A 16,453-nucleotide genomic window follows, 5' to 3' on the forward strand; every position below is an offset into this window, starting at 1 on the left:
TGCATGGTGGCCACCCAAACGCTAGGGTCACCCAAAGGCTAGGGCCACCCAAATTGTCTCCATATTAGCGTTCACACTCATTTCGCCGGTCTTAGGAATCGGGGAGGCTGTCCCTTATGTAACGAAAGTTATGTTCCCCATGCGCGAGATAAGAGATGCCGTCTCGTGGTAGCCGATTGAGGAGGGGAAGTGGGAAGGGGGGAGAGGGAGGAGGGGGGAGTCAGACAAATCAAGCGCACAATTGGAGCGTCAGTTCATCGGCAAAGGCAAAGGCCATCAGTAAGTCAGTCGCAGTTCGGTCGCGCAACGTGTGCATCGTAAAGTGTCGACGGTTCCGTGGAGCGGACCGTTGCAGTCGGACGCGAACCGGATCATCTCGTATTATTATCGAACGGTTTACTTTTCGACCTCAGTCACAGTTTGGCAGCGCATCAGCGTAGTTTTGTTAGCAGTGCACGGGGTTCCTGAAATAGGTTAGCGAAAAGTAAGTCGCAGCCAAACTGTGACTCACACAGAAAATTAGAATCACAGAAAATCAGAATCACAGAGAATAAGAATCACAGAAAATCAGAATCACAGAGAATCAAAATCACAGAGAATCAGAATCACAGAGAATCAGAATCACAGAAAATCAGAACATATGACCTTAGTAGCCAGACCATAACACAATAGGGGTCTATGTCTCCAGGTTAGCTTGCGAAGGCCCAGGAAGCTGGATTCAATAGACAAAAAATTTTCAAGAAGAAGACTTTTCGACCAGTCAATCGAGTGCAACCTCAGCCCGGGCGTGCGTTTCGCGAGAAGCGGAGTGAAGTGCTTGATTAGAAGATCAAAAAGATCAGTTCAAAGTGTTTGTGTGGTGCACCCGCGGACGTCGCCGCCAAAGGAATCATGGTGCCGAATTGGCGGAAAACGGCCGGTTTGCGTCCGTCAGGCAGGTACGTGCGTGCGCCATGGTGCCTCCCGGGTCCATCCTGGTCCAAGCTACCGTTCGACGTTCATCCCGGTTTGGGACAGACACCGGGAAACACAGGAACGGGGGAAAAAATGCTCTTGCGAATCGCCTCGTTAGTGAGCTGTAGGCTGGGTGCATTTGACTTCCGGACATTTTCCGGCACGCGGCGTGGAATTTTCGCCCCCATTTTGATTGACGGCTTTTCGGTGGCTGACACGGAATTCCGATGTCCGCCGTTCGTCATGCTCGCATGTGCCTTTTCCGATTGCTACAAATTTGCCGTTTGTGAAGCTTTAGGTAAGGAACAAAAAAACAGACAAGTACGACACTTGTGCAACGAGCCGTTTGTCAGCTTCGGCGGAATGGAATGCCGTAGTTTGCGAAGCGTATTCATGAGGTGTTAATTCTTTCACACGGACCAAAGCATGGCAGCGTAAAACAAAGTGCATTCTTTATTATTAGCCGTCACCTTTCATGCATGACAAACACGTGAATGATAGTGACAAAAAGATACCTGGATTGGTAACGGTACCAATAGTAGCGCAGTTATTTAGTCATGTAACCAACAATATGGTGTAATTTATAAGTGTTAAGCAAGCCGTAGACGTTGCGAACTTGTACGCGCGAACAATTTGACAACCAGGCATTGGCTATGTTAAGGAAAGGAAAGGAAGATATAAGAGGATATCTTCCTTTCCTTTCCTTAACATAGGCAATGCCTGGTTGTCAAATTGTTCGCGCGTACAAGTTCGCAACGTCTACGGCTTGCTTTAGGAACACAATATTTTACATATTTGAACCAATTATGATCGCAAAAACTGCTTTTCTTCTGAAAAACATCTATTTTTACCGTAAACCATAAAAACTACACGAAAACAGCGTTTATTTCTTCCTAGTAGTTTGTTCCTATAACAGCGGTATGGTTACTATAGTTGTGATATCGTGTTCCTAGAGTAGTGGTAGTACTTGGAAATGAATGAATATATTTTGACTGTGACTTATTTTTGAAGCTTATTTCAAACAGAAATGCAAAATTACTCATAAACTAATGCATTGTCTTGATCATAGATCAATACCACCTCATAGCCCACTCATAAACCAATGCATTTTGCATTGATTTATAGCCTTAAGGAAATCATGGCATACCTGATAAATTCTTAAGAAATGCAGCATAATAGTACAATCTGTTAAGAAAATATTAATTTTGGAGCCTTAATTTACTACAGAATGGGAAGGTTTATCTTTTGACCACTCAGCAGAAGATCATGGAACAAATATCTCCATTGCATTTATTTTGACGCAGAGCTGGAATTTTGGAACCACTGTTGATACTAGCACCACTATAGGAGCTATTCGTTTTTAGACAAGTATTGATTGAAGTATAAGTGGATCACAAAATATTCTATGAAGTCGCTTCTGTAAACGTTAAAAATAATACAAAGTCTTCATCCAACTATTTCGCACATCGGGAAACAGTGCAGTGATACCTTGTTTAACAGGATGATCTTATTTCACTCCATTAGTCACAAGAGGAGAAAGTTAAGAGTCTAACAGTTTGAAAAAGTCCCACCCACTAAAACAGATATTCGTCGAATGTCAAAAACATTTCAAAGTACCTTCCTTCCTTCAGCAAGTACCTGGTGCTGCTTTGCTTCTATCTCCTTTCCCTGGTCACCATGCTGGAGGCAAAAACGATCATCGAACGGGACGTCCCTCCGCCACGCATGACCCCCGAGGTGTACCACCGCGAGCGGGCCGCCATGCTGCTCAACGAAGCCAACGAGGGACTCGGGGGCGACATCCAGCTCACCGCCAACGAAACCTTGGTCAACCGGTACCTCATGGAGCTGAAGCGGGCCGAGCTGACCCTGGGCTTTGAGAACCCGTACGAGTTTCTGCCGGCTCGCCACCTGTTCGAGGTGCTGGACAAGATCAACTCATCGCTGCTGTTCCACCTGATCCGCAAGATGCCCAAGGGCGGCGTACTGCACGCGCACGACACGGCCCTCGCCAGCACTGAGGTGATCGTGAAGGAAACGTACCGTGACAACCTCTGGCAGAGGGGTACCATTTCGGACGGTACGGTCGAGTTTCTGTTTTCCCGCTCAAGGCCCGCGTCGGACGGTTTGGGAGATTGGATGGAAGTGAAGGATCGCCGATCGATTGATGGGGCCGAAAGGTACGATGAGAGCATCCGACGGTACTTCTCGCTGTACGAAGAGGACCCGCTGAAGGTGTACAAGAGCATCAATGACGTGTGGTCGCGGTTTACCAAAATGTTTTTCGCCCTCGATCCGATTGTCACGTACCGGCCGGTTTGGGAGAGCTACTTCCGGGCCGCCCTGCAGGAGTTCTACGATGATAACGTGATGTACCTGGAGTTTCGTGGGGTGCTTCCTCAGGTGAGTGTTCCCTCAACGGAGATGAAAATCGGACGCGTGTCGCGACGAGTTCTTTCACGCGGTGTCAGTTGGATGATTGAGTAGCAGCCCGGTGTTGCTAGGCTAGGGATCGTTTAACTGATAATTGTTATAACGTAACAAGCTCTTTGTTTTTTTTTTCCTGTGACGATTCACCAGAAGCTCCTTCCTTTTTGTTTCTATCAGATCGTTATCAACCGATTTCATGGTGTTTCATTTCAATGTTTATATTGAGGAGGACGACTATAAGAGACAATGGCTGGAATGTAATTGCATTATATTATTACTGTTGGTACCAAGTCGAATAATTGAAATATTGATCAGTTCTACCAAATAATGGAACATTGTGAATCTGCATTGGCATCAATTGGAGTCATTTTTGTGTACCATATTTATATGAGATTTGACAAATCTACTTCACTATAATGAAAGCTCTCAAATATTACTAAGTATACTAAACAACACAGAAGACATTTTGATATTTGGAACTAAATACAATAATCCTGTAATGTTGTACAAGTAACATGGAATGAAGTCAAAATCCCTAAGCAAAACTTGGTGATTTGAGTAATCAAATCTACTGTAATGTCTGGTAAAATGCGGAAGATTGAACAATTCTACGATATTGTCTAACAAATGTAGAATATTTTGCCATTTTGAACAGGAATGAAATTTGCTGAAATGATTTTGCAAATTTGAAATTTGCTACACAACTAAAAACGGCATGAAACTAAAATGTGAGCAGCACAACGATTGGTAGTTCCAAGACATGAGCTTCCACAACCGCCAAATTTAATATATTCCAACCGTAGCACATGCCAGAGGCCAATATATGAAAATTGTTAATAAAGTTTCGATTGCCGGCCAATCATTGCAGCTCTACGACCTGGACGGCCGGAAGTACGGCCCGGAGGAAGTAGTCGAGCTCTACATCAACGTGACCGAGGAGTTCAAAACCACCCATCCCCGGTTCGTCGGCACGAAGTTCATCTACGCACCGTTGCGCATCGCGGACAACCAAACGGCGGATCAATATCTAGCCATCGCCGAACGGCTGCACCTACAATACGGTGACTACGTGGTCGGGTTCGATTTGGTCGGCCAGGAGGACCTCGGTCGGCCACTGGTCGACTTCGCCGACATGCTGCTCACCCTGCCACCGTCGCTCAACTTCGTGTTTCACGCGGGCGAAACGAACTGGCATGGCATGGCGACGGACGAAAATTTGGTACGCCGTGCGGCGGGACCTTCACTGGTCCTTTCCCTCCCCCGGCTCATGATCCTCCTTCTCTTCTTTTAAAACTTCACAGTTCGACGCCATCCTTCTCGGCACGAAGCGCATCGGCCATGGGTACGCACTGCAGAAGCATCCGTCGCTGCTGGACGCGGTGAAGCGCTCCAAGATCTGCGTCGAGATCAATCCCGTTTCCAATCAGGTGCTGAAGCTAGTGGATGACCTCCGCAACCACCCGGCCAGCGTGCTGTTCAAATCGGACTTCCCGCTCGTCGTGTCCTCGGATGATCCATCGTTCTGGCACGCCACTCCGCTTAGCCACGATTTCTACATGGCTTTCCTGGGCATCGCATCCGCCCATCAGGACCTTCGGCTGCTGAAAAAGCTGGCACTCAACTCGCTCGAGTACAGCCTAATGAGCTCGACCGAGAAGAGTGCGGCTCAGGCCCTGTTCGAGCAGTTGTGGAATGAATTCATCGACTCGATGGTTGGGCAAATAATGGCAAACGAGCGTACTTGAGCAGCGAAATATTGTTCCTTCCTACACGTTTTGAAACGTTATATCGGTTAAAGTATGAGGATTTCCACGCATGGACCACCGAATAAGCGGTTTGGTATGTTAACATTTCTTTTGTCCTGATGACGTATCATTTCCTTTAAATTTTTGTTGTGAACTTTTTCGTAATTCAGTTATTCTCTGTAAAAATCAAATCAAGCCTGAAAAGCTTTTTAAGTTTCAGTTTCCCGTTGATGTAATAATAAAGTGGATTAACACAATTGTAATGAAAACATGAAATTAACCTGACTTTAATATCATAAATGGTCTCCAACTAATTTAGTACTTCAAATTCCAAGCCAGGAACAATAATATACCTGTGTGAAATTACATACATCAAATGAAATGAATACGCAATTTTGATTAGCCAACATAATTTGAGCAGTTTTTACATCACACCAACGATGTAAATTTGTTCATTCAGTTCTCCCTATCCACATCGAAATCCACTGTAACTGATTGATTGCCTCGTCGATCTGTCCATCCAACTTCATCCATCATTGAACAGCGAAAAGGCGGAGGGTTTCAAGAGCGTTTGCAAACCATATCTCACCGATAACAACACTGCCCCACTGGGTTCGGGAAGCGCGTAGTATATTTTTCAATTCTTTCAACACTTCCCTATCAACTCTTAGCACAACGAACTGTTTTTTATACCTTTCGTTAGCTTTACTTTTATGGCGATATACTGTGGTAATGAAAAGAGAGATTGAAACATAATGCTACTCTATTTGTATTGCTACCCGAGGTTCATTCACACCACCGACGGAAGGATTGGAGGAAGACGGTGCAAGATTACACATTAAATATAAATAAAATGGTTTGTTTGACAACAACAATATTATAAACGTTGGGAAACGCGATGCGATGTGGAGTGGACGGATGCAACATGAGCGGAGAATCACACGAGGAATAGACTCTCGGTGTGTGAATGAATGATGCGCGCGCCAACATCGCGATCGCTGACCACGCGAATCATCGTGTCCATCACTTACACAACGAGATTTATTTTTAAAGCTGTGCTTGTTTGCGAGATAATCTTTCGCGTTCCGTTGCCATTGCGCGATCCGCGCATTTTGCGCTGATAGCTCCAACGAAACGCCACGAGCTTGGTGTTGGTGTGATCGCGACCATCTGGCGAGGTTCGCAACGACAGAATCGCGTATCGCGCGTAGTATAATGTTATCGTTGCGAACACAACCCGTCCTCCGTATCCAGCCGAGAGTGAAGTTATCTTATTGCTTGTGTGGAGCAGGCCCATCGAACCGACACTGGCCTTGGCTCACGAGCCCCGGCGTGGGCTGGGCTCAGTTCCGTCGTGTTCGCTCCACCGTGAAGTGTGTCCCCATTGTCGGCCGGTGTCAGTTTGCGCGGTTTCACTCGAGCGTCGTCGCGTCGCCTGTACTAAATTTTAGCACAACCATGTCTAGCGGTGGACGTCCAGCGTACGACGAGTTCGTTCGGCAGCGGGCCGAATTTCTGGCTCGCGAACAAGATCGAGGTTTGGGTTCCGACCTGCCGCTTAATGCCGACGAGCAAAAGCTGAACCGATACGTGATGCACCTTAAGCAGGAGGAGCTGTCGAAGGGTGTCGAGAACCCGTACGAACTTGTGTCGGCGCGGCACTTCTTCGAGATGCTCGACCGCATCAACGGGTCGACGCTGTTCAAGCTGATCCAACGGCTTCCCAAGGGTGGTATACTGCACGCGCACGACACGGCCATCGGCAGCACGGAGCTCATCGTGAAGGCGACGTACCACGCACACCTCTGGCAGTGCGGAGACTTCCCGCGGGCCGACGGAGACCCATTGCCGTCGTATAGGTTCTCCCGGACAAATCCCACCGGAGTGGAAGGCACGGTTGGTGAGTGGCGCCCGGTGGCGGACATCCGGCAAGAGCTTGGGAACGAGGCGTACGATGGCGCTATTCGGAAGATGTTCACCCTGTACACGCGGGACCCACTGAACGCGCACCGGGACATTAACGACGTGTGGCGCAAGTTCATGGCCCTTTTCATCTGCTTCGAGCCGATGGTGACGTACAAACCGGTCTGGGAGGAATACTTCTACGGTTGCCTGGAGGAGTTGCTCGCGGACAACGTCACCTACCTGGAATTCCGTGGCCTACTGCCTCCGGTGAGTGCAGAATTTCCCAAAACTCCCGGGAAGCCCCAAGTACGTGGGTTTTCATTACAACCATTGCTTTCCTCCCCTTTCGAAAGGTCTACGATCTGGACAACCGCAAGTACACGCCGGAGGAGATCGTACGGATGTACGTGGACCAGTCGGACCGGTTCCTTCAGGCACATCCTCAGTTCCTCGGGGTGAAGTTCATCTACGCACCGCTCCGGTTCTGCGACGATGCCACCTTCGACGGGTACCTTACTCTGGTGCAGAAACTACACGACCGCTTCCCGAAATTCATCGCCGGTTTCGACCTCGTGGGACAAGAGGATCTCGGACGGCCCCATACGGAGTTCAACGAGCGGCTCCTTCGCCTCTCGCCGGACATTAACTTCTTCTTCCATGCCGGCGAAACCAACTGGTCGGGCCGGGCGGACGAAAATCTGGTACGTACGGGAGATTTGTTAAACCTTCTTATCTAGGACCTTGAGAATTGGACAACTGTTGACAGACATCGACGCCCTATTGAAGGATTGTCATAACTTGGCCGAATCGATTGGTTGGGATTAGAACAATCGATACTCCACCACACCGTTGCCACCCGTTCGGGTTCAAGGGTGTGAAGTTGAGGCCTTTATTGGTGGAGATAGCCCCGAAATGGGTTGAGATAAGGCAAACATCTGATAGGCTTGTTGGTTATGGAACCAGTGTGTTGCTAGACGAGCTCCCGGAACGCATGTTTACACGACCGCTTAGCGCGTGCTGCACCAACATAAAGAAAAGGAGCGAGGGAATTGATAAGGTTTGCTATCTTTATTTGAAGATAAAAATGGCTGCTAAAGGAAGCGTCCTCCAATCGATGGATCACGAAGATTATTTTCGTATTCGTATTTAGAACAATTATCAAAATATAATATTAATAACAATACTCGAGAGAGATTCGACCTAACAAAATGTTTTAAAAATCATAGCTAATTATTTAAGAACTGTTTAGTGATGTTGATGAGCTTATACTTTTGAAAGGCCGGTCAACTTTTTTTCAAACAAAACCAAATCGATTGTATAAATATTGAAACCAACCTATTACCTTTCCAGATCGACGCCATCCTGCTGGGAACGAAACGCATCGGGCACGGTTTTGCCGCCCTCAAGCACCCGGTAGTGCTGGAGGAGATTAAAAAGCGCGGTGTCTGCATCGAACTCAATCCCATCTCGAACCAGGTGCTGAAGCTGGTGCAGGATTTCCGCAACCATCCGGGGGCGTTCTACTTCTCCGACAACTTCCCGGTGGTCGTCTCCTCGGACGACCCTTCATTCTGGTGCGCATCCCCGCTTAGCCATGACTTCTACGTGGCGTTCATGGGCCTTGCCTCGGCCCGGGCCGATCTGAGGCTGCTGAAGAAGCTGGCCCTCAACTCGATCGAGTACAGTGCGATGAGCGCCGCGGAGAAAACGGCCGCGAGACAAAAGTGGACCGCAGCCTGGGACAGTTTCGTGCAGGAAGCGCTCCAGACGATTCCGGAAACGTACTAAAAACGGAAATGGACGTAAGTCCTAGTGGGTTGGCTATGTTGGCGATGTTTAGCAGTATTTAATAACCTCTGGATTTCTATCGCAAACTTAAGCTGTGTGAGATAAACGTTACTTAGGGCCAGTGAATTAATTTAAAAATATAACTTTGCATAGAAGATGTTGATACAACTATGACACAACAACCAACATTTATCGCTTTATTGTTCATCTTCTTGCATCGAATAGACAAATCGCTTTGCAAATCTTTTAATCCGTGATACGCGAATCTGCTACATTACAAAACTTTGTCAAATCTTGTTATCGCTGCAAGGAAAACAACTTACCGTAAAACCATTGGATAATTCACTTACAACTCACGAAGGGAGCAACAAAACATTAATAATCTATTTTCCAAAACCTTCCCAAACGCCACTCCCGAAGTTCATTCCATTAAACACTCCATTTGGGCGTAATGCTCGTAGAGTCGCAATTCACAAGTTTACGCTCATGTTTCTCCATCTTTAAAAAAAAATAAAAAAAAACGCCACGGCTTTGCTTTCCGTACGGTGGAAAACGAAACTTCTTCGCATATGTTGATCGTTAAATCCTGCCTTTAGTACCCGAGAGGCACATTTGTGCCTGTTGCCGGCCGTCTGTCGTGTCCAGTCCGGGAAGTTACTTATGGTGCGTCCCTTCCTTGCCCTTGCTGGGCCGGGCAGGCTTTTCCTTCCCTGTTGCTATGGTAAAACTTCAATCTTCAATCTCCCGCCGCGGTCGGGGAAGGCACATTTCGGGTGGCATCAACAAATTGCCATCCCCATACCACAATCGCCGTCTTTTTCGGACACGCTGCTACTGCAGGCGACATCTACTTTTTGGTACCCTAGGAAAGGCAGAAGGCAGAAGGAAGTGTAGGCGGAGAGGCGAAAGAAAGTGACCAATTTTCCAGCATGTTCAAGAAACTGTTTCAAGGAAATGAAAATATCGTTATATTATGAGGCGAGCAACGACTTCGGAATGAGCGGGACGTGTTCCGACTGACCAAGCACTCGGGTTCGGAGTCATTTTGTCGTCGGCGAGTTCGTTTACCTCTGGCCATACACACCCGAGGAGAAGGTTCGGGAACCGTCGTTCATCACCGTGGCGAGGGGCATCGGCTAAAGGAAAGGCCAGAAGGAAACAAAAAACAATAAAAAATATCCTCAAGACTTTCACTCAGCCGAGACGAAGAAAATGTATGGGCTGCACGGGGCCCGGAAGGAGCTTACTGAGTGGAAAAATATCGACCAAACGGAACGTGATGACAATTCACATACATTTTTCTACGCGGGGTGGCAATAAATCACACAATCAGCCTCGAGGCAAAACCTTCGACGGCAACGATGCTGACGCTGGGGATAAAGCAATTTGCAGCGTTATTTATTATCTAATTGGATGCGTCCTTGGTGCGATCATTTTACAAGTAAGTGTCATTAGATTCGGGAATGATGGCCTCCAGATGCGGTTTTCCTCCGCGACACGAAGAACAAGAGAAATTATGGTCAATTCATGCCACTCTCTTTGAATATGTTTCTTTTTTGATTTATTTCTCTCCTCATTAGGTTAAAAGTTGATAAAAGAAACTTGGTAAATCTATTGTTATGATGACCAAATCCACTAAAAACATATTCTTAATCGCTTAATGAACTCAAAGGTATTAGAAGTTAAAAAAAGCATAAGAGAAAATTGATTGATCTTTCTTACATCCATTACAAAAAATCATTTAAAAATATTTGTTAGCGAATTAAACGGCACAAAAAGTTTGAAAATTTAGTAAATGTAAAAAATAAACATTCATATTGTACAAAAAACATGGTCAAATAAAGCGTCTTGAAAATACGTGTAGCAAACCACAAACGGATAGAAAACAGATCCTCTCACCTCCAATAATCACAGACATTTTCCTACCAGTCTAGAAATGCCTTTTCCAACAGCGGATCACCGATATCTTTCGTCTAAACTATTCCGACTTACTTCCACCACCAATGAGTCCGCAGTCCGTACCGAAATGTCTAAGCAATGAGCGGTTGTTTCTGGAAGCGAAAAAGAATCCAACCCTTCTGACAGGTAGCGAAGAGTACCGCGGCATTGCATCAATATTTAAGCGGACCGCTTTTTCCCCTTGAGCGTATTTTTCTCCTTCAGGTCCTCGCCATGCCTCGCGAATATTGGACCTCGCTCGAAGACGCTAGTCGTCTAGGCGAGGAGTTCGAGTTTTCGATCGATGCGAGCGGGTCATGGGAAACCGCATCGTTCCGTGGCTCCCGTTTTCAGCCGTTCAATACTTGCAATTCACTGGCGAAAGGAGTATAGTTCCCAGCATGAGGGCAACATTTTTCGGTAGTAATTATTATTACCTTGCTGCAGAGGAAATGCTTTCAGGGCGATATCTTGCAGCTGTACCTGAGGAGAATGGAAATTGAGCATTCGGGCGAAAGAAAAGAGTTTGGATGCCAACCGTCATATTAAAGGTGTAGTCGTTTAATCATGCTGTGGAGATAAATTATAACCTTGTTTATGTCAAAATGTTTAGTCATTTGAATAAGCTTAGTACATACTAACATAGAACATCGTGTTAGCTGAGTTATAATTAAAAACTGTTCCTTTGCTAAAAGTAGATTAAAATTATAAATAAATCGAATTGCGAGTCGCAATGAAAACTCGTTTCGTAATTATCACGAACTTAATCAGTCGTTCGTTTCTCCAAAACTCCCTCCAGTTTCCATCCATCCTTCCAACTTTGGCTACCGTGAAGACCCGCAACGGCCGGCTTTAATCATGTCGCCATAGAAAATCATTCCACGAAAATTTCGGGACCAGATCTTCAATCTAATTCACCTCCTGATAGATTCATTAGGCGATAACAAGGAAATAAACAACGTCACATGTCACCCGAACCTTCCAGCTTTCCCGCCGCTGCTTGTTAGGACGTCACAGCCGGCCGGGGAAGCTTTAGTGGAGCGGGACAGGGTGCGCTCGACAAGGGAGCAGTCAAATGAAAATTGATGGCACAGCATAAATCTGACCATCGAATTCGTTAGCGGAAGCGAAAAGTGAGCCAAAACGCGAATGAATTCGGACGAACGGAGAAACGAAACGAAAACCGGGCCGGACTAATTCAATTTGTCTAACAATCACCGAAAGCCGAGCACCGAGGAGCGTAATGCTGCGCGCAAAGCGAAAAAGAAAAGTCACACCTCGTTAGATTAGCGTCCATTTCTTGTGTAGCGGGAATGAAAAAAAATCTCGCAAAATATTAACGCCAGCCTTGATTAACGGTGGAGGGGGATTTTGGTTTCATCAAGAACATTTCGCCATCTTTCATCGTTTCGTTAAGCTTGCACGGGCAGCAACGAGCTTTCCCCGTGGCAATTTGATTGGAAAATTATCCCCTCGTTTGCGAGCTCCTCATCAGCTCAACAGCGCGCCGAACCGTGAGCAACGAATCGGAAGTCAGCTGAAACTACCCGTTTTAATTCTCTTTCGATGAGGTGTTAATTTTTCTTCCACTTCTTCATCAAACATTCATCGATTTTGATCGCGTACTGTTCTTTCCCGAAGTGATTAGCAAATCACCCAGAACGCTGCGCGAGAGTCACTTAGAGTTGATTACCATAGTGACCATCTTCGCTGTCATTTACGACTGTCTTTTAAACGTTATTTGGAAAGCTGTTTTCTTCGGGTTTTTTCACGCTATTTACACGCCCCACGTAACTTATTTCCATTAACAAATTGATGACGTTTCATTAAAGGCGCTTCAAATACTTTTATTGCGAATCCGAAACGCCACTCCAAGGGAAAATCCGAAAATACCCTAATAAGCACGCCACCGAGCGAATTATCCTTAAAGCACCTTCCTGTCCAGAACAAGTACTATTGATCGGTCGGAAAATAGCGCTTAAGCGTGGAATCCACTGGCAACCGAAGGTGCTTGAACCACGTTTCACGATGGGCTAAAACTTGCGATGAAAAATAAATACAACCAAATAATTACATTGCATAAATAACGAGAACCCTCCACCGAGCAACGCCCGAGTATGTGTGTGTGTATTTGGGAAATTTCGTGCGCAGAGAAACGCGATAATGCTGCCATGGCTCGGAAGTAGATGGTCCGACCATTCACCGCCCCCCTTCCCCCCGAGGGTAGGACGTCCTTTTTAACACTTTTCAATTTACACTTAACCTCACGCATTTCCTCACTCACATTCAGCAGTAGCAGCACAAAGTGGTGTTCTTTACCGAGATGAACCATTTTCAACGCTCCGATAAAGCGCATCCTTTTCAAAATCCCCACGTACTGGTTTACATCCATTTCCTTTTCCGCGCCTTGCACCGATGTTGGTCACAGGTCGAGGTCCGCGATTCATTTTCCGCTATCCGGCGGTTGTTGTCCTTGTTAATGGAAATGGATTAAACTTTTATTAGCGATTCTGCACACAGGCTTGCTGATGAATTGTTCGGTTTTTGTTTTTACCTTTCCGTGCCCAGTGGGAAGCGGAAATAATGACACGCAAGCAGAACGCCAACGCCGGCCAGCGTTGTGACAATCAGTCGTTGTCGTCATGAGGCATGTGCGATATTTCATTGTTATTTATTTACACGCGAGCCGCGTCCGATAAGAGTTCACAACGGCTAACTTTTCCTCGTCAAGTGAAAATAAAATAACTAACAAAAAATGAAATAAACTCTGTGCATGGATTTACCTAATAATCGTATACCGGCCTCGGCAGAACATCCGGGTAAGCCTTTGAGTAATGCAAAAGAGAAATATGAGTCATGCCACTCGCTACACAGGAATCACAACTTTTGCACTGAAAAGAATATTATGAGGTGGTATTTTGTGTTATTCGGACAAAGAGTAATAATGGAATGAAAAAGTTACATCTCTGCTGAATGCTTTTAATTAACTGGATCGGGCTGATAATGTTTAACATGGAATTATTGTTGCAACGTCTGCACCATGAATTCGTTTATGGTTCCTTTGGTGGACATACATTTTATGACATTGTTTTTCGGATGATTTGGAAATATTTCATGGTGACATAAACTGTGATACATATGTTCGAAATGAAATGAACAACTGCCTTTTATCGGATCTTATTTTCCAACAGATTTAATAATTTTCGTTCAAGCGTCCCATTTCTGCAAATGTACCCTTGTGTGTTCACTGCTCCTGTTGATGTATAGTTTTCTCTCTAAATTTTCCAGTGCATTGATATCGGATCGTTACTCCATCACGTTGTGTTGGTATACAAGATCGTGTGTTATTTTCCGTTGTAATTTTTAAATAAGAAACAAAAAAATTTCTGCCTTAATGGTTCTTTCCACATCGCGATGCATTTTTCTCTTGATTACCTACTAACTATTTGTGTTGGTCACTCGCCATTACTCTAGATAATTGTGAATGTTCTTTTTCTAATCTCTACTTTCATATATACATATTAGCTTTGCGCAATGACTGAATCCCATTCTGAAATTTTTCGCCAATTTCCTCTTTTCCTATCTCAGAGTTGCTTGCTTTCTTTTCGCATGTGAATTGGATACTTCGTGTGTGTGTGTGCTTCAGTGAACTTGTGTGCAGTATATATATAACTCGGTGTAGCTGTGTGTAAGTGGTCCTGTGTACTGTTTCTTGTTTGTTTAAATCAACATTTCACCGTTGGTTAATACCGGTGTATGGTAAACCATCAGTTACCCATCAGTAGGTTTTTTTATCATTCTGTTTTATAATAATTTTTGTTTAAGCTTTTGTGTTATGTGTTTTCCCGGTCGTGTGTAGGACATTTGGTGTAGAAAACTTTTCTTTTTATATGTTCGATATCCATGCACGTTGACATTAGTTTTCGTAGATGGGAAGATGGCACCAAAGCAAATAGCTAAATTTGAAAGGTTCATTTATTTGTTCTGGGGTTCCACATAAAACTAATCGTAGGGAATTGGTATTAATAATTTTGATGCCCAACTTTATTTTGAAATCTATAAATTCGTAATGAAATTTATGACTCAAGTTTGAATCAACAAAATGAGTGGTAAATGAATCGATGTTCTTCGTTAAAATTGTACAACTCTCTCTTGGTTTTGCCCATGCATTACTCAATTTTTAGCAGACATTGAAAGCAATGTTATTTTTGCTTGGTCCTAAATTTGAATCCACATTTTAAAAATTAAAGTTTCCCCCATATACTTCCCAATATCACACACACACACACACACAGTAGAGCACTCCTACTCTATTTTCTTGTCTTTGTCGATTCAAAAACACCACCATACGAATCAGAAGAAAAAAAACTCTCAATGCTTTTGATATATTCATTCAATGCCACGTTCGCTCCGGATGATGGCTCGTGGTGTGGAATGCGACCGTGGGAAAACGCTGCTTCCGGGCGAGGTGGTCCAGCTTCCGCCCTTTCGGTATACGACTTATCAAGAGTTTGAAACCATTCACGTTCGTGGTGCGAAATGTGGTATAGACAGCAAATCGGGATGTCATGATGATAACGATGGGTGATTGTAGTTTGCTAGCTGAGGTTCTGTAGGATATGGTGGTTTGCGAGTAAGGTTCGTCGACTGTATATATTCACATGTTCGACTCGTTTATTTTTATTTATTTACTTGTTCTTTTTTTGTTTGTTCGACCCATTTTTGTTCGTTCTTTACTTCCCATGATATCACTTGTGCTTGAATTCCACTTTCACAAATCTATTAACTTCCACGGTTTCTGCCTTCCAAATGGTGTATTCACTTGCTCCTAGTTTATTCCACAGTACGCTATTCTCTGCTATCTGGTAAAGGGATTTTCCATGTTCTACTACTACTAGACGCAAGCTTTTCTAGTGTCAAGCCAATCGCCACTTTGAAATACTTCATTCTCAAGTGACTTACCTCCCGAACGGAAAGCAAGCGAAAAGAATTTTTTTATTTCCCTACTTCTGAAAGAAATAAAACTACTGAAAATGATCACGCTGTTCGATGCGCCCCCGTTATGCGGAGGAAAACCTAACGGAAAATGAAACTTTCAACCATCCCAATCACGTTCTCCCCACTCGCGCACACGCACACAAAACCACTCACCCTATCGCTCAAGCACACACTCAGCAATACAAACACACTTGTAGGTTTGGTGTAAATATCCTTTTCCACCTCGACTAACGACGTTCGGTCACAATCGAAGTTATTTCCTAGCAAATCGCAGCATTCATTAAAAACTATGTACAAGCAGTGTCGGCTCGGGTTGAGTTGAACTGTTCCGATGAAGAAAGAAGCATGCAGGGCGTGTCATGTGTGGGGTTACAATGTCGAGTGGTGGCTTTCGCAATGAGGACAAATTTTCAACCGTTTTTTTCCTTTTTCATCGACGGACTTATCGAGAGATGAGAACGATGTCAAATAAAAATTCCAACACTGTGCGGAAAATGTTTGTACAAATCGATGTACAATACTGCAGGTTGATGCAGGTGGTGCTTCTCCTTTCCCTTCTCCCCTCCCTCATCCCTTCTCGTTCCGAGTCCTTTGTTGGTTCGAGATGTTTTAAGGATCGTAGGGAAAAATTCCGCCCTTTGTCCACGTGCTCTTGAATCCGACAACGTTCCGGGGGGAACCCAACGTTAAGCAAC

General features: G+C 45.0%; 2 protein-coding genes across 2 annotated transcripts; both read left to right on the top strand.

Moving 5' to 3' along the window:
- Window positions 1-891: 891 nt before the first annotated feature.
- LOC131265081 (adenosine deaminase 2-A-like) lies at window positions 892-5,363 on the top strand. Its single transcript, XM_058267342.1, has 4 exons — window positions 892-938; window positions 2,586-3,357; window positions 4,253-4,603; window positions 4,686-5,363. The coding sequence occupies exons 1-4, from the start codon at window positions 892-894 to the stop codon at window positions 5,127-5,129; spliced, it is 1,614 nt and encodes a 537-aa protein (XP_058123325.1). The 3' UTR covers window positions 5,130-5,363.
- A 1,224-nt stretch (window positions 5,364-6,587) lies between these two features.
- On the top strand, window positions 6,588-8,918 carry LOC131265082 (adenosine deaminase 2-like). Its single transcript, XM_058267343.1, has 3 exons — window positions 6,588-7,301; window positions 7,388-7,735; window positions 8,385-8,918. The coding sequence occupies exons 1-3, from the start codon at window positions 6,588-6,590 to the stop codon at window positions 8,820-8,822; spliced, it is 1,500 nt and encodes a 499-aa protein (XP_058123326.1). The 3' UTR covers window positions 8,823-8,918.
- The last annotated feature ends 7,535 nt before the right edge of the window (window positions 8,919-16,453 follow it).

The sequence above is a fragment of the Anopheles coustani genome, chromosome 2 (assembly GCF_943734705.1).
Source record: "Anopheles coustani chromosome 2, idAnoCousDA_361_x.2, whole genome shotgun sequence".
NCBI classification, from domain to species: Eukaryota; Metazoa; Arthropoda; class Insecta; order Diptera; family Culicidae; genus Anopheles; species Anopheles coustani.